This window comes from Cervus elaphus, chromosome 6 (assembly GCF_910594005.1).
Source record: "Cervus elaphus chromosome 6, mCerEla1.1, whole genome shotgun sequence".
Taxonomy (NCBI): Eukaryota; Metazoa; Chordata; class Mammalia; order Artiodactyla; family Cervidae; genus Cervus; species Cervus elaphus.
This window is the reverse complement of record NC_057820.1, coordinates 48006438-48032023: the sequence shown is the minus strand read 5'-3', so window position 1 is coordinate 48032023 and position 25586 is coordinate 48006438. Positions and strand designations below refer to the sequence as shown.

At 41.8% G+C, this 25586-nt stretch overlaps 1 protein-coding gene and 1 long non-coding RNA gene across 2 annotated transcripts; both read left to right on the top strand.

Annotated features, from left to right (window-relative positions):
* Positions 1-1710: 1710 nt before the first annotated feature.
* On the top strand, positions 1711-7831 carry LOC122696608. The gene is made up of 3 exons (XR_006341794.1): positions 1711-2862; positions 6954-7186; positions 7453-7831. It is a non-coding gene; the product is annotated as an uncharacterized LOC122696608 (long non-coding RNA).
* An 11461-nt stretch (positions 7832-19292) lies between these two features.
* SLC10A4 (solute carrier family 10 member 4) lies at positions 19293-25413 on the top strand. The gene is made up of 3 exons (XM_043905874.1): positions 19293-20084; positions 20820-21030; positions 24243-25413. Exons 1-3 carry the CDS (start codon positions 19435-19437, stop codon positions 24747-24749), a joined length of 1368 nt encoding a protein of 455 aa, XP_043761809.1. The 5' UTR covers positions 19293-19434; the 3' UTR covers positions 24750-25413.
* The last annotated feature ends 173 nt before the right edge of the window (positions 25414-25586 follow it).

Here is a 25586-nt window from a genome sequence, read left to right as displayed (position 1 = left end):
TTATATCTAGGGAATGTGATTCATATTGGTTTATTGATTCATATTAGTTTAATTCATCCATCAGCTAGATTTAACTGAACCTTTTTTTTTTTTTTTGGCAGATTGGTTAAATTTTGTTAATTTTTCTCCTCTGGTTGCACCATGTGGCTTGTGGATATTAGTCCCCCGACCAGGGATTGAACCAAGGCTCGGCTTAAAGTACCGTATCCTAACCCCTGAGCCACTAGGGAATTCCCTGACCCAGTTTTATTATTCTCACCCAAACTGTCACAACCATGTCCTGTTTATTTTCTCCGCCTCCAGGCTCTCCCATCTTCTATCCATTCTGCAAACAACTTTTTTAAAAAGCGGTGGAACATCTTATTAAAACAAAATGTTGGTGATAGATCTACCATAATTAAAGTGCAGCTACTTTGGTTGAAGTGTGTTTTGTACGTGTGTGTGTGTGATGGGGATGGTCCAGGCTCTATATTCTTACCTACCCCTCCTTCCCAAGACACCTTCCCTGAACCCCCAAGTGTCCACAGAACACACATGACCATCCTTGCTCTAGCATTTCCCAGCCACGATCAGTTATGAAGCACATGGTCAATAATTTAGTAATAGTTAAAGTACCAAAGTTTGTGATAAATTTAGTTTAAAATCACCTGCATTTCAGTATGCTTTCCTGAAAATGAAAACCCCTGTATCAGTTACATGCAGGAAAGTGGAATGATGTCATCAAGGGTGTCATGGATTCAGGCTGGCCTTCAAATTACTATCAGAGTTTTATTTAAAAATATCACTCTCTTTGCTTAGAAGCTCAGTTCCCCACAGCCTATAGATTTAAGACTTTGGGGAAAGTGGATTCCTGACCTTCAGTGCCCGCCTCTGGTCCCTCCTGGGTCCAATAGTTCTTCCTGCCTTTGTGGTCTTTGCTGGTCTTTGGTACTCTCGGTTGGGCCCTGTCTCATCTTTTTACATTTGTCTGTGAGTTGCAGAAATCTCATCTAACTCACCTTTGTACTCTCAGGCCCTGGAAAACAATGAGATGACAAGTTATTTTTGCTTTTTTTTTTTTAAACTGATGCATAGATGATTTATAATATATGTTTCAGGTGTAAAGCAAAAGGGATTCAAATATATATATTCTTTTCTCAGATTCTTTTCCATTATAGCTTACTCTAAGATACTGAGGTAGCTCTCTGTGCTATATGGTAGGTCCTTGTCGTTTATCTATTTTATACATACTAGTGTGTTTCTATTAATCCCAAGCTCCTAATTTTTCCCTCCCTCCCCTCTTTTCCCCTTTGGTACCCGTAAGTTTGTTTTCTATGTCTCTGAGTCTATTTCTGATTTGTAAATAAGTTCATTTGTATCATTTTTCTAGATTCCACATGTAAGTGATACTGGAATATATGATAGTCCTCAATATAAGCGATCATATGATATTTGTCTATTTCCTTCACTTAGTATGATCTCTAGGTCCATCCATGTTGCAGCAAATGTCACTATTTCATTCTTTTTATCACTGAATAATAGTCCATTGTATATATATCACATCTTCTTTATCCAGTCAACTATTGATAGACAATTAGATTGCTTCTATGTCTTGGCTATTGTAAATAGTGTCGCTATGAACCTTGGGGTATTTCTTCCTTTTTAAATGGAGCAAAGCTACCAAAGAAAGCTACCTTATATTTTCTTTCCTTTGTTCAAGGTGACACCTAGACATATTCATTTGAGTAACAATAAACTAGAACATGATCCTCAGGACTCTAACTTACCATAAAGATTTTTCAAGTTCTAGTTTTTCCGTATGAACAAGAATTATTTATGTTGATTCCCTAAAGAAGCAGCAGTACTTTATCATCCCAATCATTTTCCCTTTGCATGAGATACACATCAGAAATTTCCTCCTTTGTACTAAACCCAGCAGTGCACAGAGCCAAGCTTTTTAAACGGTAATTCATTAGTTTGGAAATAGGAAGTGACAAGAGGTAATTGATCTGTTTCAATTTGCTCTGGCAGGGGACAGCTTTTATTCCTTCGCCCCATGGCCCCTTTTGACTTGTGTGTGTATTTTCCAGAATTTCTTACCTTTTTTTTTTTTTTTTCAATTCAATGGGGAACAAATTTTAGATTATTTTAAATCACAGATGCAGACCTCTCAGTCTCAACCTCTTCTTTCCTATTATAACTAAGTGTAGAAATTAGGCAACACCATGGTTTCCCTCCCCTGCCTGGCTCCATCTCTGCATTCTGCCCAGCCTCCTTTATGCTCTGTCTCCCCTCCCCCACAGAGATTTTAATTTTGTTAAAACGTTTTTACTGCAGCTGTGACTCAAGCAGCTCAGCTAGCCGCAGAAACACAATGTCATTTAATATTCCAGTCCACAGCCCAGACAGTTTCACTTCAGGTCATTTGGAGCAGAGCTGTGGCGACGGCTTTATGACAATGATTGGCAGCACCCTGCTGTGGAAATCAGGCGGCCTGGAAACCCACCAGTGTGCTCTGCACGCATTTCTGTCTTCACACCAGACTGCAGACCACAGCCAACTTAACTGAAGTGAGTGTGGTCACCAGCTGACGGTATTACACTAAAGCCACTCTCTTGGCTCGCCCTGTGTTGGATGGATAAGACACATCCATTCATTAACCCATCGCCCGTTCATTCAGCTATATTCAAAGTGGGTCTCTCTCAAGACAGGAGCCACGACAAAGCAGTGCTCCGGACACGAAACAGCACTGGCTCAGCTCCCACTCCCCACACCTGTGTCTGCTGGAGAAGGTAGATGTCAAAAATAGTACAGGTTGGGGAGGCTGTAACGGCAACTTGGGGAACCAGAGAAGATGACACTCGACTCACAGGGAGACCAAAGGTGAGTTCCAGGGCCTCACAGAGGAAGTGAGATTTGAAGTGAAGTTTGAAGGATGGACTGGCTGTTACCAGATGAAGAAAAGGAATAAGTGTGTTTCTGGCTACAGAAACACATAAGGGCAAGAAGCTGATGATGGCCATGCCATTAATTGAGGTCAAGAACAGCGGTGAGGGGTGGAGAGAATGAATTCTAGTTCATGCCATGTTTGCAGTGTCTGTAGTGGATTGGGGGCTAGACGTAGAGATTTGAGAGTCATTCTCTACAGTTCAGGGCTAAAGGCAAGTGAATGAGTTAAGTCATCTAAGAGTGTGTAGAGGGAAAAAGAGCCCCTGACTAAATCCTAGGAACAGCAAGGATTTGACAAGTAACAAGAGAGCCTGAAGAAGAGTGTAATGGAAGATAGAAGTGTGTGGTGGAGCGAAGGCGCTGCTTTACAGAAGCGGTCATCCTATTTTTCACATCCCTAATAACTGACATTCACCCAGATATCTGAGAAGTGAATGATTTTAGACATTATCCAATTCAATCTTATCCAAAAATGAGGACGGTAAAGCCAAAAGTCATACAACTAAGATAGCCTGTCTTTTTTTCATTTTTACTACAATGTATCTAGGTATGAAATTATTTCTGTTTACCATTCTCAGGACTCACCATGCTTCCTGAATCTGGAATCATCTTTTTCCAAGTCTGGGAAACCTTTAACTATTACATTTTGAAATACTACTTCTTATGCCCCCATCTCCAGCCTCCATAAGCCCTGGAATGCCCATTAGATGGAATGGAGGTTTTCCAGGGTTCTGTTATGGGCTTGTCTGTGTCTTTAAAAGGATGTTTGTTATCTTTTATGTAGCATATCTGGGTATTTTTTGTAAAAGAAAGATTTTCAGCTTGCAGAATCAATCATATTATCAGAAAGTAGAGGCAGGTGTGACAATTGCTATACATCTATTTATACCTATTCCCAGTTTTCTGTCTCAGGCTTCAGAACCAAAGTTCATTTGCATATTGGAATCCAACTGGTCTAATATCTAAACATTCAGCATCCAATGTATTTATTTACTTATTTTATTTTGGGGCAGAATCTTAGTTCCCCAACAAAGGATCAAACCTGTGTCCCCTGCAGTGGAAGCACAGAATCTTAACCACCAGACCTCCAGGGAAGTCCCTACCCAATGTATTCAAAACCTGGGCTCATACTTGCTACTTTGCCTATGATCTGTAGCTCAGTTAATGTTATTACCATCCACCCAGTCTTCCAAATTAGAACCTAATTTTGCTTTGAGTCATCTCTCTCTGGCACCACAATTGTATCTTTTCTCAATTTCCATGCTTATTCTTCAGGATAAGTTACCATTAATTTCCATTGGCATTACCATAATAGCCTCCTAGCTTGACTCACTGTTCTTACGCCTGTTTCTGTCCATTTACCCTAAGTTTCTGGAATTGTCTTTCTGAGTCTTGAATCTGGATATGTCATTTCCCTGCATAGAAAACTTAGCTGACTTTCTGCTGTCCACAGAATAAAGTTCAAGATCTTTACATGACAATAAAAAATTAAAAACCAAACAAACAAACAGCCCTTCATAGCCATTTCCTGCAATGCAGGAGGCTCCGGTTTGATTCCTGGGTCGGCAAGATCTGCTGGAGAAGGGATAGACTACCCACTCCAGTGTTCTTGGGCTTCCCTGCTGGCTCAGATGGTAAAGAATCTGCCTGCAATGTGGAAGACCTGGGTTCGATCCCTGGGTTGGGAAGATACCCTGGAGAAGGGAACAGCTACCCACTCCAGTATTCTGGCCTGGAGAATTCCATGGACAGAGGAGCCTGATAGGCTACAGTCCATGGGGGTCACAAAGAGTCGGACATGACTTTCCGACTTTCAGTTTCACTTCACATAGCCCCTACATACTTTACCTCTCCCACCTATCTTTCTGTATATTTTTTCTTGTCCTGGCCGCTTGTGCACACTCCCTGTGCTTCTGTGGAAGTCATGTACCCATGACTTTGTTCAAGCTCTTCTTCTCTGGAATGTCCTTGCCTTCCTTCATACAGTGAAAGTCTAGACACTTGTTGGTTAACCAGGCTTAGACTTCACAGTCAGAATTCATCACCACCATCTATCTCTATTTGAACTTGAATATATACAGTTCATCACAATATCCCTTGTATTGTCATTGACTGTTTACTTGGAGCAGCAAAGTCCTTGAGAATATGAAACAGATCGCATATCTATCTACCTACCTCTATCATCCTGTGTGTGTGTTAGTCACTTAGTTGTGTCCGACTCTTTGTGACCCCATGGACTTTAGCCCACCACACTCCTCCGTCCATGGAATTCTCCAGGCGAGAATACTGGAGTGGGTTCCATTTCCTTCTCCAGGAGACCTTCCTGACCTAGGGATCAAACTCAGGTCTGCAGCATTACAGACAGATTCTCTACCATCTAAGCTACCAGGGAAGCCCTCTACTGTCTTGATAATTGTTGGGAGATTAATACACAGTTTTGAATTAGAGCCTTTTTATAATACAATATTATAGGACTTCCCTGGTGGTCCAGTGGGTCCAGTGGCTAAGTCAGGGAACTAGATCCTGCATGAAGCAACTAAGACCTGGTGCAACCAAAGTAAATAAATAAATATTTTAAAAAATACAACATTACAAAAAGAATCCTGGGGCCAATAAAAGAGACCTCAAAGGGAAGGGAAAGGACAAAAAAAAAAAAAAAGAATCCTGAAAATTTCAGAATCCATGCCTACTAATTATAGATAATTCTAAATCTAGAGTAATAGGAGAAATATATATATATATATATATACACACATATATATATACAGACACACACATGTATACACATATGATTAAAATATAGGTCATACACACATATATACTTATATGTGTCACATATATTACAAAATATCAGATTTTCTGAAAAGCAATTTATATTTGACCAGTTTGGAGAGAGTGAAAACAAGTATGATAAATACTAGCACCAGTTTATAATCTCCCCATCTCCAGCCCCTGTAAGTCCTTGCAGCATGATTCTGAGAAGTGGTAGGGGGGATGCAGTGACCTTATCTACTCTCACCCAGCTAATACTCTACACAAAGTGGGTCAATGGATAGCAATGACGGATCTGGAAAGCAGCATCTATTGGTAATAATTCTCAGATCTATTGGATGGCAAGACTAATTCAATATTGAGAGTAAGAAAAGAATACATGAAATATAAAACTGTTAACAGACCACAGTCTTGTCTTAGGATCCTATGAAACCAGTATTCATTGTTATTCCATGAACACATATCATTACTTACCAAGGTTAAATGAGTAAGAGGTTGTTTTTATGATTTGCTTCTTGTGTGATGGGCAGGATGCTTCAGATTATTCCAAGAGAGCCAGCTTTGAAGAAAATTTCAAAATAATACTTCCCAAATTCAAAAATGTTAATGTTTTTCTACTTTGTATGGAGTGATGGAAAAAAAAAGTATTTTTAACTGAAATTCAAACTAATTAGTGGTGTCTAATTTTAATAAAACATTTTTTAAATCTCATTTTTGCTATTTATTGTGTTTTCTGTTTAACAAGAAGTAATCTTTCAGATGGGGGCCTTTAAAAATATCACTGGAGCTTTTCATGTTTAGATCAAATAATTCTCAGTTTAATATCCTGCTAGAGCTTTGTAGATACTGTTTATTTCTTTTCAGTTTATCAGATGAAAAATGCCTCCCGATATAAGCCTTTATGCCATACAAAGACCGCTATGTGAAGTCCCCAGGAAAGTCTTCTATGTATCAGAAGCCCATTAAAATATTAGGACTCCAGGAAAGCAAGACTTCTCAGCTTTCTGTTTAGTTGATAGTGGTAAGAAAGTTAAAGAATAGGTGAGAATAGGTGAAAACAAGGATGGGACTGGTTAAAGAATGGAAGTTTAGCAAAGAAAAGAAAAAGAAAACAATCTTCTCATGTAAAGCAAACCCCTATTGTTAAATCACTGAGGAGTGAGTGGAACACTGATGGCCCTTCTGATACAGACTTTGAGATAACACAAAGGAGGACGTGGATTAAATCAACTCTCAACTGATGCCTCCTGTAGGGACTAGGAGGTGCGCATTGAATCACGTGATCCAGAAGCAGAGGAGATGGTATTTTTACAAAGATGATTGCTGGATGAGATCTGACGTGTTATCAGAGCAAGCAAGATAGTCTGGGAAAAGTCATGCAAGGACACAAAGAATCAAAGCCTCAGACAAAGTAGCAGAAGGTTTGGAAGCAAAAGCTGCACAGACCAACACTGAGATACCAAGATCCTTCCCACACAGGAACTAGGTGAGTTATGCCGCTCTGATGTATTCAGTAAGTAAGATCACCTCCCAGTATGGGAAGCTGGTAATACCTTGATGACAGATTACACTATATTAACAACTGCTTATTTTGTGCAACAACTTAATGGAGCCCATTCTTCCCCTGGCTGCATGAGACTGGGCTGCAATCCAGGAAGATGAGTTACAGCAAAAGTAACCAAATAATAGCCAAATACCACCTGTAAAATTACTAAACAACTAATTCCCAATTTTTTCACACTTTCACACTAGGTAAAAACGGTTTTATTATTCAAGGACTCCTTCACTTGCAACTTGAACTAGCTTGGCTGAAAGGGAAGACGGATCAGCTCGCATAACCAGGAATGTGAGGAGTGTTGTTGGGAAGAACCAAGACAGGAACCTGCCTGCATTTTTTCTCTTCACTTCTCATCAACTTTATTTAGGCTTTTATTTTTGGCTTTATTCTGCCAAGCTGGGTGGTTTTACAAAATGGAGCTATGGTTAGTTATCAGTTTCTGGGTTCACAACTTGCCAGCTTCTTAACAAGAGGGCTTTCCCTTGTGATTCTCATTTAAAAAAAATCATAGTGTTAGGTAGTTAGAATAGGGAAAAAGAGTCCAAAATGGCGGTGGCTAAAAGACCTGGAAGGGAAAAACCCTCGAAAATAGAACAAAGGAAGGTCTGAGGACCAGAGTGAGAACCTCAGGTAAAACAAACAATGCTCCTGCCTAAGCCCAATTTGCATAGGACAGGCCCAGGGGGAACAAAAAAACATAAAAAGAGGAGCCAAAGCCCTCTTATCTCTCTCTCTCTCTCCGGCGCGATGGGGTGCTCTTTTCGCGTCTTTGGATCCACGTACTCTCATGCCTCAAAGATGGATTTTCCTGCTATTATCTAAATAAAATAGAGCTGTGACACTGAGCTGTAACACTGATTTATTTAAGAGCTATAACACGGCCTGTCCTCCGAGAGCTGTGACCCGCCGAGGGGCTTTAATGTCCGTCACTCCAAATTTTTGTTGTGACGAGACAAAGAACCGAGGAGCATACACTCGCCTGACAACAGGAAAGGACATTAATTGACTTTGTTGTTGTTTGGTCGATCAGTTGTGTCCCACTCTTTGCAACCCCATGGACTGCAGCACAGCAGGCTTCCCCTTACTGTCTTCTGATCTCATGTCCATCGAGTCGGTGATGCCATCCACCTATCTTGTCCTCTGTTGTCCCCTATTCCTCCTGCCTTCAATCTTTCCCAGCATCAGGGTCTGTTCTAATGGTGGATCAATTTCTGCTTACTGAACCAGTCACTGAGGTTAAGAGGTTGGTTCCTGGGGTCACGTCATATACACACTTTATCATTTACAAAATCAATTCTTTGAGTTGGATGAGGGGAAAATAACAGAGAGATGATGATTGTGTGTGGGTGACACTGTTGGCCACTAAGTACAGTGGGTCCAAGCCCGGAGAAGAGAATCTGCTGTACCTGAGGTCCCAGCGCTTGTCGTGGCCTGATAACCTGGAGCAAAGGTCCAGAGAGTCATTTCATATAACCTGACCCTGAAATGCAAGCTGGTCACTTCCTCTGGTGCTCAGAGGAAAAAACAGCCCTCTGTTCCAATACTGGGGTGATGTGTCACTGTGACCTTCATGAAAAAAATTATTATACTGTTATGTGTATCTAAAGGATTTTCAAGGACAATTTTGCCTATAGTGAATTTCTCCTTACAAGCTGACAGTAAAACCTACCCCCTGCCTAGGAATTCTCCAAGCTATTAAGAAGGGTCTGGAGGTCCATCCCTAAACCAGTCCCTGATAACTCAGAGATGGGTTCCTTTAGGAAGGCAGTGGCTTCCATTTGGACTTTATGACAACAGCCGTTGGACATGCAATACCCTCCCCCTCCCCACTTCCACACCCCGGCCCCCACCATGATCCTCCCACCCCAAAGGAGGGGTCTATCTCCCAGGAGAAAAGGGGAGGAACTCTGGGGAGCAAAACAACCGGTTTTGCTCAGTGGAGTGACTGTTTGGCCATATGAGTTGGGTGAACATAAATACCTTCCTCCACGGACATCCTGGACTCCACCTCTCTCCACTGGTCCTCCCCAGGGCTTCCTTCTTGGCTTTCTGTCCCCCTTGAGAGCCACTCTGTGCCCAGTGAACACATCCTCATTCCCAGATTACTTCCTGCTGTAGTGGTGGTGTACATCAATGTCTTCCTTCCGCTTTATGAGACTGGACTTCATCTACAGAGCACGTTTAATCAGAGACAGCAACAGCAGTGCTTCTCTCCACCCGGAACCAGGCCATGTTCCTCGGGAGACAAGGAGGGGCCTCACTGTCTCCTCTTCATCACTCCCCAGGCACCAGCCCTGGCCCGAGCCTAGTGCCTCTGCTCTTCCCATCTAGTGTATTCCCTGAAACCTGGGGGTTGCTTCCCAGCCACGTGGTGCTCCCAGCCCTCAGCAGCCACCACTGCACTGCAGGTTTCTCACTTCAGTCCAGTTTTCTAACCGTCCTCTTTCTCCAGGTAGTGATGCCTGATAAAATATTTGGGACAGCTATACTAAAAACTTTATCGTTTACCTGATATTCAAATTTTACTGGGCATTCTATGCTTTTATTTGCTACATCTGGCCACTCTACAGTAAGGCTTCCATAAATAGGACCTCCGCCTGCAGAGTCCAACAGGTCACCCATAAAACCTGAGCAGGTTTTAACATGTCTGCATGCACCAGGAATGACAATCCAAGCCCCCACCAACTCGAAATATTCAGGCTTTCATGCCAGTTATATAAATGTAACATGGGTATCCTCCCCTTTTCCAAAATTCACTTCACACCATTTTACTTTTACAAAAGACCTACATATTAGTCCTTGTTTTCCCTAACCAAAAGCAATCCAAAGAGGATTTTCACTTTCAGGAAAAAAGTGAAAATTGTGTTGGTTTTGCAATAACCGTTAAAGAAGCATCGAGTGCTCCAAGCAGTAAGAGTGGACCCAACAAACCCCTTCCCAGGAAGGACACTCCTCATCTCAGCGTCAGGTGGCCAGAGCTGTGAACTCTGTCTGAGCATCTGTGCTTTATCTTGATTGATTTTGTCCATCTGTTGCAAGATGTGTCCTAAGGTAATTGTTTCTTTGCTTTAATGCCATTTTGGTTTATCGGAACCTCTGCCTTGGGAGAGTGGTGAAACCTTTACTGCGGACCAGCATTTTAAGTGCGGAACGCTTTTTGGGCACAGAAGATAGTCCCTGGTTATATCTGTCATTAGCTAGTAATTGAAGTATAATTAACACTGTTAGAAATTGACATTTATCCTGGAAAATAGGCTTGATTATACAAATCAGGCATAATCACCAGGCCGTGTTGTTCTTAGATACAAACCAGCTGAGAGGAATATTCCAACCAACTCTCCTGTTTGATGGATTCCATTAGAAGAAAATTTTCCTGCTTCCTTTCAACAAAAGTGGTCAAACATTATTGTAATTCAAGTTGCTTCAAGGAATTTAGGAAACTTCCCTGTTTTATTGATTAAAACACAATATAACTATATACTCGATCTACTTGTTTGACAATTTCAGTTTCTATGAGGCGGTGGTGGTTGAGAGGAGAGATAAAGCAAATATAAGAATACAAAAATCATCCATCATCCACTATATTTTGTATACATTGGTCCAGTCCTTTTGAATGCAAATATATCAATATTTTTAAAGAAATTGGGACCAAATTGTATCTACATTCTGTTGTATAATTAACTTTCTTCATTTCAGATTATTAAGCTTTTTAATACAAACTGTTCTATTATATGAATAATGTGTACTATGCTCAATCAGTTGCATATTGCTGAATATTTACGTTCTTTCTAAATTTTTTTTTCTGTTACCACAGTCTTATTTTAGCTTCCTGAATAAATTGTCTGCAATTCAGATGATTTCTCCAAGTCAGCAGGGTGAGCCGCTCTAGTTTCTGCCTGCCCAATATCCATATTTCCTCCATCTGTTAACAGCACCCAGTGTTCCTTTGGGGAATCCCCGACCCAAATCTGAGTTCCTGTGTCTCATGTGGGGGTGAGACCACCCCAAGTTCAAGGGAGAGTGTTCCGCTTTGTGGCTACAATGTCTTTTTTGAGGATGGGCACAGTTCCAGGGTCAAACTTACCCCAAGACTTTTATGAAAATCATTGGGAAGTAAGCTTTCTCTGTCCATGGGTGGTTCTGAGCTGGTGGATATTTCTGGAAAAACAGCCCCCTGGAGAGAAAGTGAACGTTAAGATGACATAGAGGAAAGCAGAGCTGAGAAATGGACGGAGACCGATCCTCACTGTGACCTGGGGGCCAGCCACACCAGGAGGTTTTTCATTCTCATGAGTCACTAAACTCCCTTTTTGGCTCAAAGCAGCTTGAGTCAGGGTTTCTGGCACCTCACTTGGAATAATTCAAATTTTTAAAAAAATGTCGAGCAGGGCTATATTATCAAAGTGCTTTCCCCAGAAGTTGCATCAAATACCCACTCACCATCAAAGGTGTGCTTCTATGGCATTACCACAATTAAATGTTACTTTGATACTCTATTTGACTTTTTTTTTTTAAGTTTCATATTATATGTTTATTTAAATATTAGTGGGGTAAAACTTTTCCTATTTAATAAATAGAATATAATTTGTCTATTATAAATTGTATCTTTGGCCTCTTTTTCTGTATCATCCTATGGCCTATAGATTGATTACATGATTTTCACTTTTATATTTGTAGAATGTATTTTTCCTCTGGATTTTAAACTATAAAAATTTTTTTATTTTTCTGATTATAAAATATATGTATAATTTTGAAAAATACAGTAAAACACAAAAAAGAGAATAAAAATCCCTTTTAATACTACCACTCAGATATACATTGGAGAAATTCCCTCTAAGTTTACATATATATAAAATATATTTACTAAAATATAAGTGTATGTTAATATATGTTTATAACTTTATCACTTAAGATTATGTCAACAGGGAATTTCTCATTTGTCATTAAATATTCCTCAAAATGGGTCTTGGACTTACTGAGAAAAGTCATGAACTCACATTTCAGGAAAAAAATGTACATATGTAGAAAAACTGATAACTCTATTTCAGGAGGCTCTCAGATTCGTCTGTGGATTCCAGATTAGGAACTCTAGTTGTAAACACGATTCTTGGCATCTGCATAGTGGTCTCTTGTCTTAGTACATTCATATTTATTTATTTTTTTAGATTTCTTTAATTGAGGCATAGCTGATTTACAATGTTTCAGGTATTCAGCAAAGTCAGTTATATATATCTATATATCTTCTTTTTTAGATTCTGTTCCATTATAGGTTACTTCAAGGTATTGAATACAGTTCCCTGTGCTATACAGTAGGTCCTTGTTGTTTATTTATTTTATATGTAGTAGTTTGTTGTTGTTGTTGTTGTTTAGCTGCTCAGTCGTGACTCTTTGCAACCCCAGGGACTGTAGCCCCTCCAGGCTCCCCTGTCCATGGGATTTTCCAGGCAAGAATACTGGAGTGGGTTGCCATTTCCTTTTTCAGGGGATCTTTCCAAACTAGGGATAGAACCCATGTCTCCTGAATTCCAAGTGGATTTTTTTTTATTGCTGAGCCACCAAGGAAGCCGCCTGTTAATCTCAAATTCCTAATTTTTCCCTCCTCTGCCCGTTTCCCTTTTGGTAACCATGGGTTTGTTTTCTATGTCTGTGACTGTATTTCTGTTTTGTAAATAAATTCATTTGTATCATTTTGTAATGTTTCACATGAAGTGATATATAATATTTATTTTTTTCTATCTAACTTACTTCACTTAGTGTGATCATCTCTAGGTCCATCCATGTTGCTGCAAATAGCCTTGTTTCATTCCTTTTTAATGGCTGAGTGATATTCCATTGTATATGTGCTATATGTATCACATCTTTACCCATTCATTTTTCAATGGACATTTAGGTTGCTTCTATGTCTTGGCTATTGAAAATAGTGCTGCAGTGAACACTGAGGTACATGTATATTTTCAAATTAGAGCTGTCCTCTTTCTAGATATATGCCCAGGAGTGGGATTGCTGGATCATATGGTAACTCTGTTTTAGTTTTTAAAGGCAATTTCTGTTGGTTCAGGCGGTAAAGAATCCTTCTGCAATGCAGGAGACCTGGGTTTGATTCCTGGGTTGGGAAAATCCCCTGGAGAAGGAAATGGCAACCCATTCCAGTATTCTTGCCTGGAAAATCCCATGGACAGAGAGGAGCCTGGCAGGCTACAGTCCATGGGGTTGCAAAGAGTCAGAAATGACTGAGTGAATAACACTTTCATTTTATGGTTTAACTACATCATATTTAGTTTAGGACTGACTTTGGGATCCAAAAGCTTGGGTTCAAAAAGCCTGACTCTATCCCTACTAGGAGGTAACTTGGCAGATTCTTTCGACTTGGCAAATTTCTGACCTCATTAAGCCTGTTATAAAAATTGAATGATATGATCCATGATTAAAAGCTTAGCAGATTGTTCTGTATGTAAGCACTCAATGTGACTCTCATTTTTAAAAAAAATTCCCTGATTGTTTCCTTAGGATAAACATCCAAAAATAGAATTGCTAGATCACAGTAGATGCACATTTTTAGGATTACTGTCATCTACACCAAGTTTTCTTCTAGAAAGGATACACCACCGGCAGGATGAGAGGTTATGCAGTTGATAGAATCTTTGGCACCATAATATAATATCATTTATGTCAGTCTTTTCTAACAGTGAAAAAATAGCATCTAATTGCTTCAGTTTAATTTCTTTGGTCTTTCCTTTGTGTGATCTTGTATATCTATTCATAGCATTTGCTTTTTTCCCCCCTATTGTATTGTTTGTTCTTGTTAATTTATAAAACCGTTTTATAAAGTTAGTATTAGCTCTTGGTTTTATAAAAGTTGCAAATATTTTTTCTTATTTTGTAATTTGCTTTTAATTTTTCAATGCTTTTTTGACTATAACAAAGTTAAACATTTTTATGGCATCCTAGCTACTGAGTTTCCCGTTATGATTTCTTCTGTTCCTTTTTAGCTTAGGAAAATTTTCTCTATCCAACGATGATATAAATACTAGCTAATATTTTTCTACAGAAATTTTGTTCCATTATTGTTATTAATATTAACTGTTTAATCCATGTGGAATTAATTTTGGTGTATGGTGTGCAAGAAGGCTCTAAATTTATTTTCCCCCAGCTGGCATTTTCCACCTATGGTGCCATCTCTCCCATCTATGTATTTTCTCCCTTTTGGGTGGGCCAGACTCTCTTTGGCAACAGTAAGGGCAATAGAAGAAGTTCAGTGACCACAGCAGCCTGCCATTATCACCGCACCTGGAGAGCGAGCTCTCTTTTCCTAATCCTAAGGTTCTTCCTAAATAGTGAAAAAGATCAGAAGGAATAGGGGAGGCAAGAGCATCCGCTTTCTTTACAACAACCACACGAGCAGGAGAGATGGCAGTGTGCAGGCCCCGAGAAATCCCTGAGGCTGCAGGTTGAGCATGATCCTCCTGATTTACAACCCAAGCCCATCTCTTCTGCTCTTCACTCTTCACCCACTGCAAAAATTCTCTCCCATATCCCTCCCTAATCCCCAAGAGGAGTTAGTTGGATGGGTTGGCCTGCCTCTAGTTACTGCTTATTTAATTTGATTGTGGATTTTAATTCCATTAGCACAAATTGGAGTGGTGTCTGCAGAGTCGGGCTTCAGCTCATCCTCTGCCAGTTGTGATCTTGGCTTATCTTCTCCTGTGGTTTCAAGAATGTAAAGGTTCCACGGTGCCTCCTCCTTGTCTGTTTGTTCACATGTCTCCTACTCACTCAGCTGAAGTATTTGGGTGGCTTTTGTTTGTTTGTTTATCTGCACATAAGCCAAAATGAAAACTTGGAATCTTTTTGGTCACATCCTACTTCCTTCAAAGCTCTATAGATGTTACTGCATTGTTAGGTTTACTGTCTGGAGACAGTTTGAGGGTATATTATTTTTCTAAATGCTTGCAGAAGTACTGCTCTTGTGGATTATGATCTAATGGAGAGGAAATAAATTATTTGTGATAAAGAGTGTAATATGCCATGAACTTAATCATATTTGTTATGTGTGTGTGTGCATGCTAAGTCGCTTCAGTTGTGTCCGGCTCTTTGTGACCCTATGGACTGCTGCCTGCCCGGCTCCTCTGTCCATGGGATTCTCCAGGCAAGATTACTGGAGTGGAGGAGTGGGTTGCCTCTTCTGGGGGATCTTCCCCACCCAGAGATCAAACCTGCCTCTCTTATGTCTCTGACATTGGCAGGCATTTTTACCACTAGCGCCACATGGGAAGCCCCATATTTGTCGTAATCTCTGCCATTTTCACAAGATTTGGGGAAGAGAAAATACAAACATATTTATATTTTCAAAAGGCAAAGGAGAAAAGGAAAAATATATCCATTTGGATGCAGAGTTCCAAAGAATAGCAAGGAGAGATAGGAAAACCTTCCTAAGTGATCAATGCAAAGAAATAGAGGAAAACAATAGAATGGGAAAGGCTAGAGATGGCTTCAAGAAAATTAGAGACACCAAGGGAACATTTCATGCAAAGAATGGCACAATTAAGGACAGAAACAGTATGGACCTAACAGCAGAAAATATTAAGAGATGGGAAGAACACTCAGAAGAACTATACAAAAAAGATCTTAATGACCCAGATAACCACGATGGTGTGATCACTCACCTAGAGCCAGACATCCTGGAGTGTGAGGTCAAGTAGGCTTTAAGAAGCATCACTATGAACTAAGGTAGTGGAGGTGATGGAATTCCAGCTGAGCTATTTCAAATCCTAAAAGATGATGCTGTGAAAGTGCTGCACTCAGTTCAGTTCAGCTCAGTCGCTCAGTTGTGTCCAACTCTGTGTGTCCCCATGAACCACAGTACACCAGCCTCCCTGTTCATCACCAACTCCCGGAGTCCACTCAAACCCATGTCCATTGAGTTGGTGATGCCATCCAACCATCTCATCCTCTGTTGTCCCCTTCTCCTCCTGCCCTCAGTCTTTCCCAGCATCAGGGTCTTTTCCAACGAGTCAGCTCTTCGCATCAGGTGGCCAAAGTATTGGAGTTTCAGCTTCAACATCAGTCTTTCCAATGAACACCCAGGACTGATCTCCTTTAGGATGGACTGGTTGGATCTCCTTGCTGTCCAAGGGACTCTCAAGAGTCTTCTCCAACACCACAGTTCAAAAGCATCAATTCTTCGGCACTCAACTTTCTTTATAGTCCAACTGTCACACCCATTCATGACCACTGGAAAACCATAGTCTTGACTAGACCTTTGCTGCACTCAATATACCAGCAAATTTGGAAAACTCAGCAGTGGCCACAGGACTGGAAAAGGTCAGTTTTCATTCCAATCCCAAAGAAAGGCAATGCCAAAGAATGCTCAAACTACCACACAATTGCACTCATCTCACACGCTAGCAAAGTAGTGCCCAAAATTCTCCAAGCCAGGCTTCAACGTACATGAACAGAGACTTTCCAGATGTTCAAGCTGGTTTTATAAAAGGCAGAGGAACCAGAGATCAAATTGCCAACATCCATTGGATCATTGAAAAAGCAAGAGAGTTCCAGAAAAACATCTATTTCTGCTCTATTGACTACGCCAAAGCCTTTGACTGTGTGGATCACAAGCAGCTGTGGAAAATTCTGAAAGAGATGGGAATACCAGACCACCTAACCTGCCTCCTGAGAAACCTGTATGCAGGTCAGGAAGCAACAGTTAGAACCAGACACGGAACAACAGACTGGTTCCAAATTCCGAAAGGAGTACATCAAGGCTGTATATTGTCACCCTGCTTATTTAACTTCTATCCAGAGTACATCATGGGAAATGCCAGGCTGAATGAAACACAAGCTGGAATTAGGATTGCCAGGAGAAATAGCAATAACCTCAGATATGCAGATGGAGAAGGAAATGGCAACCCACTCCAGTGTTCTTGCCTGGAGAATCCCAGGGATGGGGGAGCCTCGTGGGCTGCCGTCTATTGGGTCTCACAGAGTCGGACACAACTGAAGTGATTTAGCAGCAGCAGCAGCAGTTATGCAGTTGACACCACCCTTATGGCAGAAAGCAAAGAGAAACTCAAGTCTCTTGATGAAAGTGAAAGAGGAGAGTGAAAAAGCTGATTTAAAACTCAACATTCAAAAAATACTAAGATCATGGCATCCGGTCCCATTACTTCATGGCCAATAGATGGGGAAACAATGCAAACGGTGACAAACTTTATTTTTTGGGCTCCAAAATCACTGCAGATGGTGACTGCAGCCATGAAATTAAAAGATGCTTGCTCGTCGAAAGAAAAGCTATGACCAACCTAGACAGCATATGAAAAAGCAGAGACATTACTTTGCCAACAAAGGTCCATCAAGTCAAAACTAATGTTTTTCCAGTAGTCATGTATGGATGTGAGAATTGGACCATAAAGAAAGCTGAGTGCCAAAGAATTGACGCAAGGATATTAAAACAGTCAATTCTAAAGGAAATCAGTGCTGAATGTTCATTGGAAGGACTGATGCTGAAGCTCCAATACTTTGGCCACCTGATGCGAAGAGCTGACTCATTGAAAAAGACCTTAACATTGGGAAAGATTGAAGGCAGGTGGAGAAGAGGGTGACAGAGGATGAGATGGTTTGGATGGCATCACCGACTGGATGGACATGAGTTTGAGCAAGCTCCTCAAGATGATGAAGGACAGGGAAGCCTGGTGTGCTGCAGTCCATGGGGTAGCAAAGAGTTGGACACGACTGAGCGACTGAAATGAACTGAACTGAACTGAAATGAAATATAAACATATGAACTCATGCACCATTGGGAAATGGAAGTCACCCAGTCTCCTCTGATGTAGAAAATGGGGTAGAGACAAGTTTCCAGGAGGAAGAATTCACTCTAGGATCTTGGCTCCACATAGACTAACCCTGAACTAAGACTTCAGCCTAGAAATCCCCGCTGTTGGCTTTCACAGCTCAACTGGCTATCAGGTTACAGTCACTTCAGTCAGCCAGATGCCTTCTCCATGGCTTCTTGATATGCAGGGAGGTCCCTTTCCTTTGCAGATGCACCCAGGGACTCACATAAAGTTGTTAAGTCAACACTCTGCATTTGAACTCTGCATTTGATTTGTTTTCTGGATAAACCTGTCTGAAGCAGGGAACCTCACCACTTTATTTCTTTTCAGTTCTTTAATCCTAAAGCCTGGGCTATACTCAAATCACTTCCTAAATCTATGACCACTGAAGTAGCCTTTCCCCATCTGCCAAAAATTCCCAAACACATTTTTCACGGAGACTTTTCTTAGCAGAGCTCTTCCCCTGCAGTGCTTTAACATCATATCCTGATGAACACTGAGTCAGGTGCTTGTAGATTTGGCTGATGAGGCTGAGATTTCCCTGTGCCTCGGATTCCTGGTGTGGAAAAATCGAGCTAACAGGATCTCTCCCAAGGCTCTGCTGAAAGAAAATCAAATGAAATAATGCATACGCACTTGCACAAGACCTGGCTCAAACCCCACCAATATACATTTTATTACTTTCTACGTTGTCAGAACACAAGTATTGTGTCTTGCTACCAGAGAGCCATTCCTGTTAAGTCAAGCATCCCTCACAACACTCGGGGTTGCAGGCTCTTTGAACAGTCTGTATGATGTATGTGCGTGCATAGACCAGCTTGCTCTCTGTGTGTGTGTCTGGATGCCCAGATTTCGTTATCAAAGAGTCAGAGCCCATCAGAGAACTTAGCAGCAGCCAGGCACGGTTTTTTCTGGTTTTTCCTTCTTCTTCTCTTTTGTCAGGTCTTTGTTCCGCCCCTGGCTACACTCTCACAGAACCACTTACTGGGGATTAAAAGGAGGGGACTCGGCCGGCGAAGGCGGGGCCTGCGGGCGTGGGGGGCCCAGCGATTGGGTTCACCCTCGGGGGCTGCGGTTTCTTAAGTGCCAGCCAGCGGGCGCCGGCCAACCTCCTCCCGCCCCCCGCCCCACTCCGCCCCGCCACAGCCGAGGACCAACCGGCCGCCCCAGACGTCAGCCGCGCGCAGCAGAGCCTTGCAATTGAGTCCCGTTTGGCAGCTGCAGACGGGCGGACAGACAGACGGACGGCGGTGGCGATCGAAGGCGCAGGGAGGCCCGCGCGGCGGGAGGGAAGAGACGTCCGCAGGGCAAGCAAGAACCAGACCCGAAGCCTCCCCCGACAGAGCCATGGACAGCACCGGCAACGCCACCCTGCTCTTCGGCACCGGCAACGCCACCCTGCTCTTCGGCACCGACAACGCCACCCTGCTCTTCGGCCCGTCCACGCTGCCTCCGGACAATTACACCTTGTCGCCCACCGCCAGCAGCCTGAGTCCCGGCCCGGACGCACCCCTCGCGCCGGCCTCCAGCGCCGGCCCCGGCCCCGGGCTCAGTGTGGCGCCGGGGCCCGGAGTCAGTTTCAGCCCCGGCCCCACTCCGACCCCGGCGCCGACGGCCGGCAGCTTCGCGGGCGGCGCGGGTGGCCCCAGCCCGCCCCTGTTCGCTCGGCCCGAGGCGGCCCACGAGCCCCCGTTTTGGGACACGCCGCTGAACCACGGGCTGAACGTGCTGGTGGGCGCCGCCCTGTGCATCACCATGCTGGGCCTGGGCTGCACGGTGGACGGGAACCACTTCGCGGCGCACGTCCGCCGGCCGGTGGGCGCGCTGCTGGCCGCGCTCTGCCAGTTCGGCTTCCTGCCGCTGCTGGCCTTCTTGCTGGCGCTCGCCTTCTCCCTGGACGGCGCGGCCGCCGTGGCGGTGCTCCTCTGTGGCTGCTGTCCCGGCGGGAATCTCTCCAACCTCATGTCCCTGCTCGTGGACGGCGACATGAACCTCAGGTACGGAGCTGCTTTCGGTCCCATAGGCGTCTTTCCAAACGCCGCCAACCGCGTTTACAGCCACGGGTTCAAGACCAAGGAGGGAGGAAGTAGAGGCGGTTGGCATGAGGTGCGGGAGAGCTGCAAAGAAACTGGAGATGAGGGTGATGTGCAGGCAGACATGAAGAGGTGGGGTTGGAGGGGAGGAGATCCAGATGGGAACAGAGGTGCTCTGAGGTCTGCGGGTCTCACCCATAGCACTGTCTGTGCAGGTCTGTGGGCCCCAGAAGACGAAGGGAACTGGGAAGTCTGAAGCCAGGACTCTTGGGAAATGTAAAAGCAAAATAGGACTGTTGGCTCCAGTAAAGAAAGTAATCTCATATATAAGACTGTGATGGAGGTCATTCCAACAAGTAGTATCTGGCAGCTTTACCAAGTCCTTCAGGGTGCTTTGGAGGATTAGAAAAGAGAACAAAAATATTCCGTGCCCTCACAATCATCCAGAGGGTAACCAGTGCAGTAGGCTGCAGAAAGCAGCGAGCCACAGTCCTGAGATTCTTTTTGTCTTACCTGGAGTTCCTGTATCAATTGGGCTTAGACATGCTGCTCTCTTGGTGCTCCCCTGAGATGAAGCAGGTTCACCCCTGACTTCAAACTGGGGGTCTTGTAGTCTCCCTCTTTCTCCTTTATCCCGTGTGCAAGCAAGGCTCTTTGGCTCAAAGCTGTTCCAACTTCTGTCCATTCCCTTTCCTGCAGCATCATCATGACCATCTCCTCCACTCTCCTGGCCCTGGTCTTGATGCCCCTGTGCCTGTGGATCTACAGCCGGCCTTGGATTGACACTCCCCTGGTGCAGTTACTGCCCATAGGGACGGTGATCCTGACCCTCTGCAGCACTCTCATCCCCATCGGTTTGGGCGTCTTCATTCGCTACAGATACAGCCGGGTGGCTGACTACATTGTGAAGGTAAGGTCACTCTTCCCTTTGCCTCCTTTACATTCGTAGAGGGTCCTTGGTCTCTGACCCATGGCTGAAATGGTGAGAAGTTTGGAAAAGAAGGATAAGGAAGAAAAGGACTGGGCAGCCCTTGCATGGATAAACTTAAAAAATTATGCCAGGAAGATAACTTCCATCCCATCTTTTAGAACTTCAAAAATAACAGCTTTAATTAATATACCAAGGTTGATTAAAAACAGCATAAGATAACTGTCAGTACTCATAGGTGGAAACAGATCATGAGGAAAAAAGATGACAGTGCAATTAAACGGCAACATGTTTTTCACTAAGAAGTCATGTATTACTAAAAATCAAAGCAGGTGAAATAAAATTATTTTAATTGGATTTGTGCAGTATTTTAGAAATGCATTACTCTATTCTTTAAAAGTGGAACTCTAATTCTGAGAAACTCTGTAGCAGATTCCTTTAAAATGTTTTATTAGTTTTCTAAAAGTAAGTTTACACTAATAAGACCAAAGGTAATTCAAAAATTACATCATGGAATATAATAGAATACACAAAATATAATTAGGTCCTGGGTAAATAATGCAGAATATATTACCATTACTAAATTTGTGTTTCTTTTTCCTTCCCCATTGCAATATTTCATATGATTTCTAAAGCTAGTGAAAGGATGAAATTTCTATTATTTTGTGCAATATTTCCAATACTGCTTTATTTTTAAAAAGTAATGCTTTTTGTAGCAGTAGAGATTTTGTAATAATTGATTGGAGGAAAAAAATTTAAATATTTGTAAATTAAACTTTCTTTGAAAACTCAAAAATAGTAGTAAACAAGAGTAAACCATGAACAGGATTCTCATTTTAGGAAGTTAAATAAAGTACATAACTAATTACCATATAATGTATATGCAAATTCCTTTAGAAAACAAAGAGAAAAAGGCTCACCCTAATGTTTAAATTATGTAGATTTAAGATGACATAATCCTTTGTGTTTTACTTATTCTATTTATTAAAGTAATCTGATACAGAGGGGCTAACTTTAATATGAAAAAATAGAGGGCTCTTTTCATACATATATTCAACCTTGAGTAAAAAAAATATACTCTGTAATAAACATATATTCTTTGAATGTAATAATGCAGGTGGATTCTTTACTGTCTGAGCCGCCAGGGAAGCCCAATATATATGTACATGTAAACATAAATATTTTAATGTTAAACATAATATACTATAGGTCATTTTGAGAGCATTAAGAACTTATTACGTTTGATCATTAAGCTAATAGTATTAATGTGATGCATTTACTATAAAACCTTAGGAATTCTACAAGAAAGTCAATCAAATACCCTATTCCCATGCTAAAAATAGATAAATATATTTAAATAACAGACAATCCAATAAGACTGTCTAACTTAGAGTTAAAGCTGGACCTATTTCTTAACTAGCACACTCATAAGATCTGCTTCATAATATTTTTATACTTTTGCAAACACATTAAAATGAGTATTCAATGTCAGTGCTCATGCAAATGATTTAAAATGGTTCAAAGGAAATGATTCAGAGCCACTATTTTCACAATGAAGAATCAGATTTCTTGTCAAAGCTTTTGATGTAGACACACTTTGAAACTTATTATAAGTTTTGATTGGTACATTTGTAGCATGACTATCTTATAATATTATTTCAGTACCCTTTAGAATAGATTTTTGACCAGCCCAGATAAATTTTGAATGATTTTTTAGAGTATATGCCAATCCCACAGACTCCAAAGGATTATCTTCCCACATATCTATGAAACCAGAAGCAACACTTAAATGGCTCTGGAACTGTCCTCTTCCTCACAAACACCCACCCAACCCTCTGCCCCATTGAAAAAAAACAAACTGCCAACCTGAAGAACAAGAAGAATTTCTAGGTTTCCATCTTACTATTTATGAGCCTGTCTTACTTGCATGAGTGAAATAAATCAGTCAGACCTCAAGATGACACACTGTTTTATAGTCAATTGTTTTGTACCTAAAATCTTTCTATTATATATAATAATTCCTAAGCATCATTAGAGACAGGTGGGAGGTTTCTCATCAACAGATGAAAAGGAGGGAGTTCCAGAATTACAAAGAATTCCTCACATCTTATGTTTACATTTTTTTTCTCTAACCTAATCTGAGTTGGTAATTGTTGGGTACTAACAGTTCTCTGAGATATAAAGTATTTTGAAAGTCAAAAATATTGGACACTCAGTTGCATAAATTAATAGCCTTTTATCTTCTGTGTAAAACCAGAACTAATTTCTTATGGAAAACATGGAGTCCTGTTCAGGGGAAGTAATATCCATCTGTCTACTCCATTCATCAGACTATACCTGTTATATTGGGCTCAGTTCTAACCGCCCTGTTTTTAAAAGGCACATTGACAAATTAAAGAAATGTTCAGAACAGTCAGGCTTCCCAGTTAGTGCTAGTGGTAAAGAATCTGCCTGACAATGCAGGAGATGCAAGAGATGAGGGTTCGATCCCTGGGTTGGGAGGATCCCTTGGAGGAGGAAATGGCAACCTACTCCAGTATTCCCGCTGGGAAAATCCCACAGATAGAGGAACCTGGCGAGCTACAACACATGGGGCTGCAAAGAGTCAGACAGGACTGAGCACTCAGAACAAATTGGGACTCCAAAACAGAGTTATGGGATGGAGGCTGAAAACCTGGGACAATCTGCCCCCAGAGAAGAGTAGTAACCTTCCCCTCATAACTGTTTTTAAATGCTTGTAGGCTGTTTTTAGGAGGAGCAGCCTGTCTGGTCTGTGTTGCTCCTGAGTTCCTGTCCAAGACAGTGGCTGGCAGCTATCGCAGGGACATTGTCACTACACATAAGGACAGGTCGCCAACAGAGCTCCCTGACATGGCCTGGATGCCTCCTGAGGTGGTCTACCCATTCTCAAAAATAGTGTCAAAAACTTTCATGGCGAAGATCTTCATTCTGTGTAGGAGACCAGACTAGATGGCTCTCCTCTTCCAAGAGTCCAGGGTCCCCTTGTTTGAATTCCTCTGTAACTATCTTATTATTGTTGTCTGCAGGGCATACCATGCTGGCATTGCACAATCTTAGATCCCCCACCAGGGACTGAGCCCATGCCCCCTGCTTTGGGAGTGCGGAGTCTTCACTGGACCGCCAGGGAAGTTCCAAAAACTATTTTTGATGGCTTCTCTGTTTTCTTTTACTAGATTTCCCTGTGGTCTCTGCTAATGACGCTGGTGGTCCTTTTCATATTGACCGGCACTATGTTAGGACCTGAACTCTTGGCCAGTATTCCAGCAGCTGTTTACGTGGTAGCGATTTTTATGCCTTTGGCAGGCTATGCCTCAGGCTATGGCTTAGCTGCTCTCTTCCATCTTCCACCCAACTGCAAGAGGACGGTGAGCCTGGAAACAGGGAGCCAGAATGTGCAGCTCTGTACCGCCATCCTCAAACTGGCATTTCCACCACAAAACATAGGAAGTATGTACATGTTCCCCTTGCTTTATGCCCTTTTCCAGTCTGCAGAAGCAGGGATTTTTGTTTTAATATATAAAATGTATGGAAGTGGAGTACTGCACAAGCAAGATCCTCTAGATGAAGATACAGATATTTCTTATAAGAAACTGAAAGAAGAGGAAATGGCAGACACGTCCTATGGCACAGTGAAAGCAGATAATTTAATTATGATGGAAACCGCTCAGACTTCACTCTAAATATGGAGATACACAGGAGAGTTTATCTTGCTGAAATACTACTTCATATTTATGGTCTGTCCTAGTGTCTATGGTTTACATAAAGAACAACAACTGGTTCACATCATTATACATGTAACAATTTTGATGTACCCACCATAAGGTTGCATTGGTATATTAACCAAGCATTTACATAAATGACAAGTCAGTGTTGTAATTTGCACCTGGGACTGCTAGGTTGATGGCCTGAACAAGTGTGCTTTTTGGTTTTCACCATTACCAATTTCTATGACTGTTTCAAATATGTTAAACAGGGTCTTGGAAATGTAGAATTTTATGCCCTATCTTATATGACTAAAAACATGCTATATTTGTAAAGCATAATTGAGTTGAATGTAATTATTGTTAAAACAAAGTGTGCTTGCTCAGTTTATAAATACTTGACACTGTTAAAATTTGACCTGTATTCAGAGAAATCCCCAAACAGGTCAATTAAACAATGAAATATAATATCTCATTGTCCAACCTGTTTCAAATCAGGGAAAAGTTACATTAATGTAATTGATTATTTGATCTGATATCTATTTGTAATGAACAGCCAACATCTTTCTCCTTAACAAGGCATTTGCTTTTCAACTGGGGACTGGTTCCATCTTCAGCGTTTATGTAAACACAGTCTAAATCAGTTTTCCTTTGCAAAGTTTATTTGGTCAGAAAAATCCGTGGAACGATTATCCTCCCCAGGGAATAGCAATCCCTGGTACTCAACAGCACCTCCTGGTCACCATTTGAGGTGGGCGGGGGACGCAGGAGGCGGGGCGGCGGGGAGGGAGTAAATTCTCCAAGGGAGAAAACAAT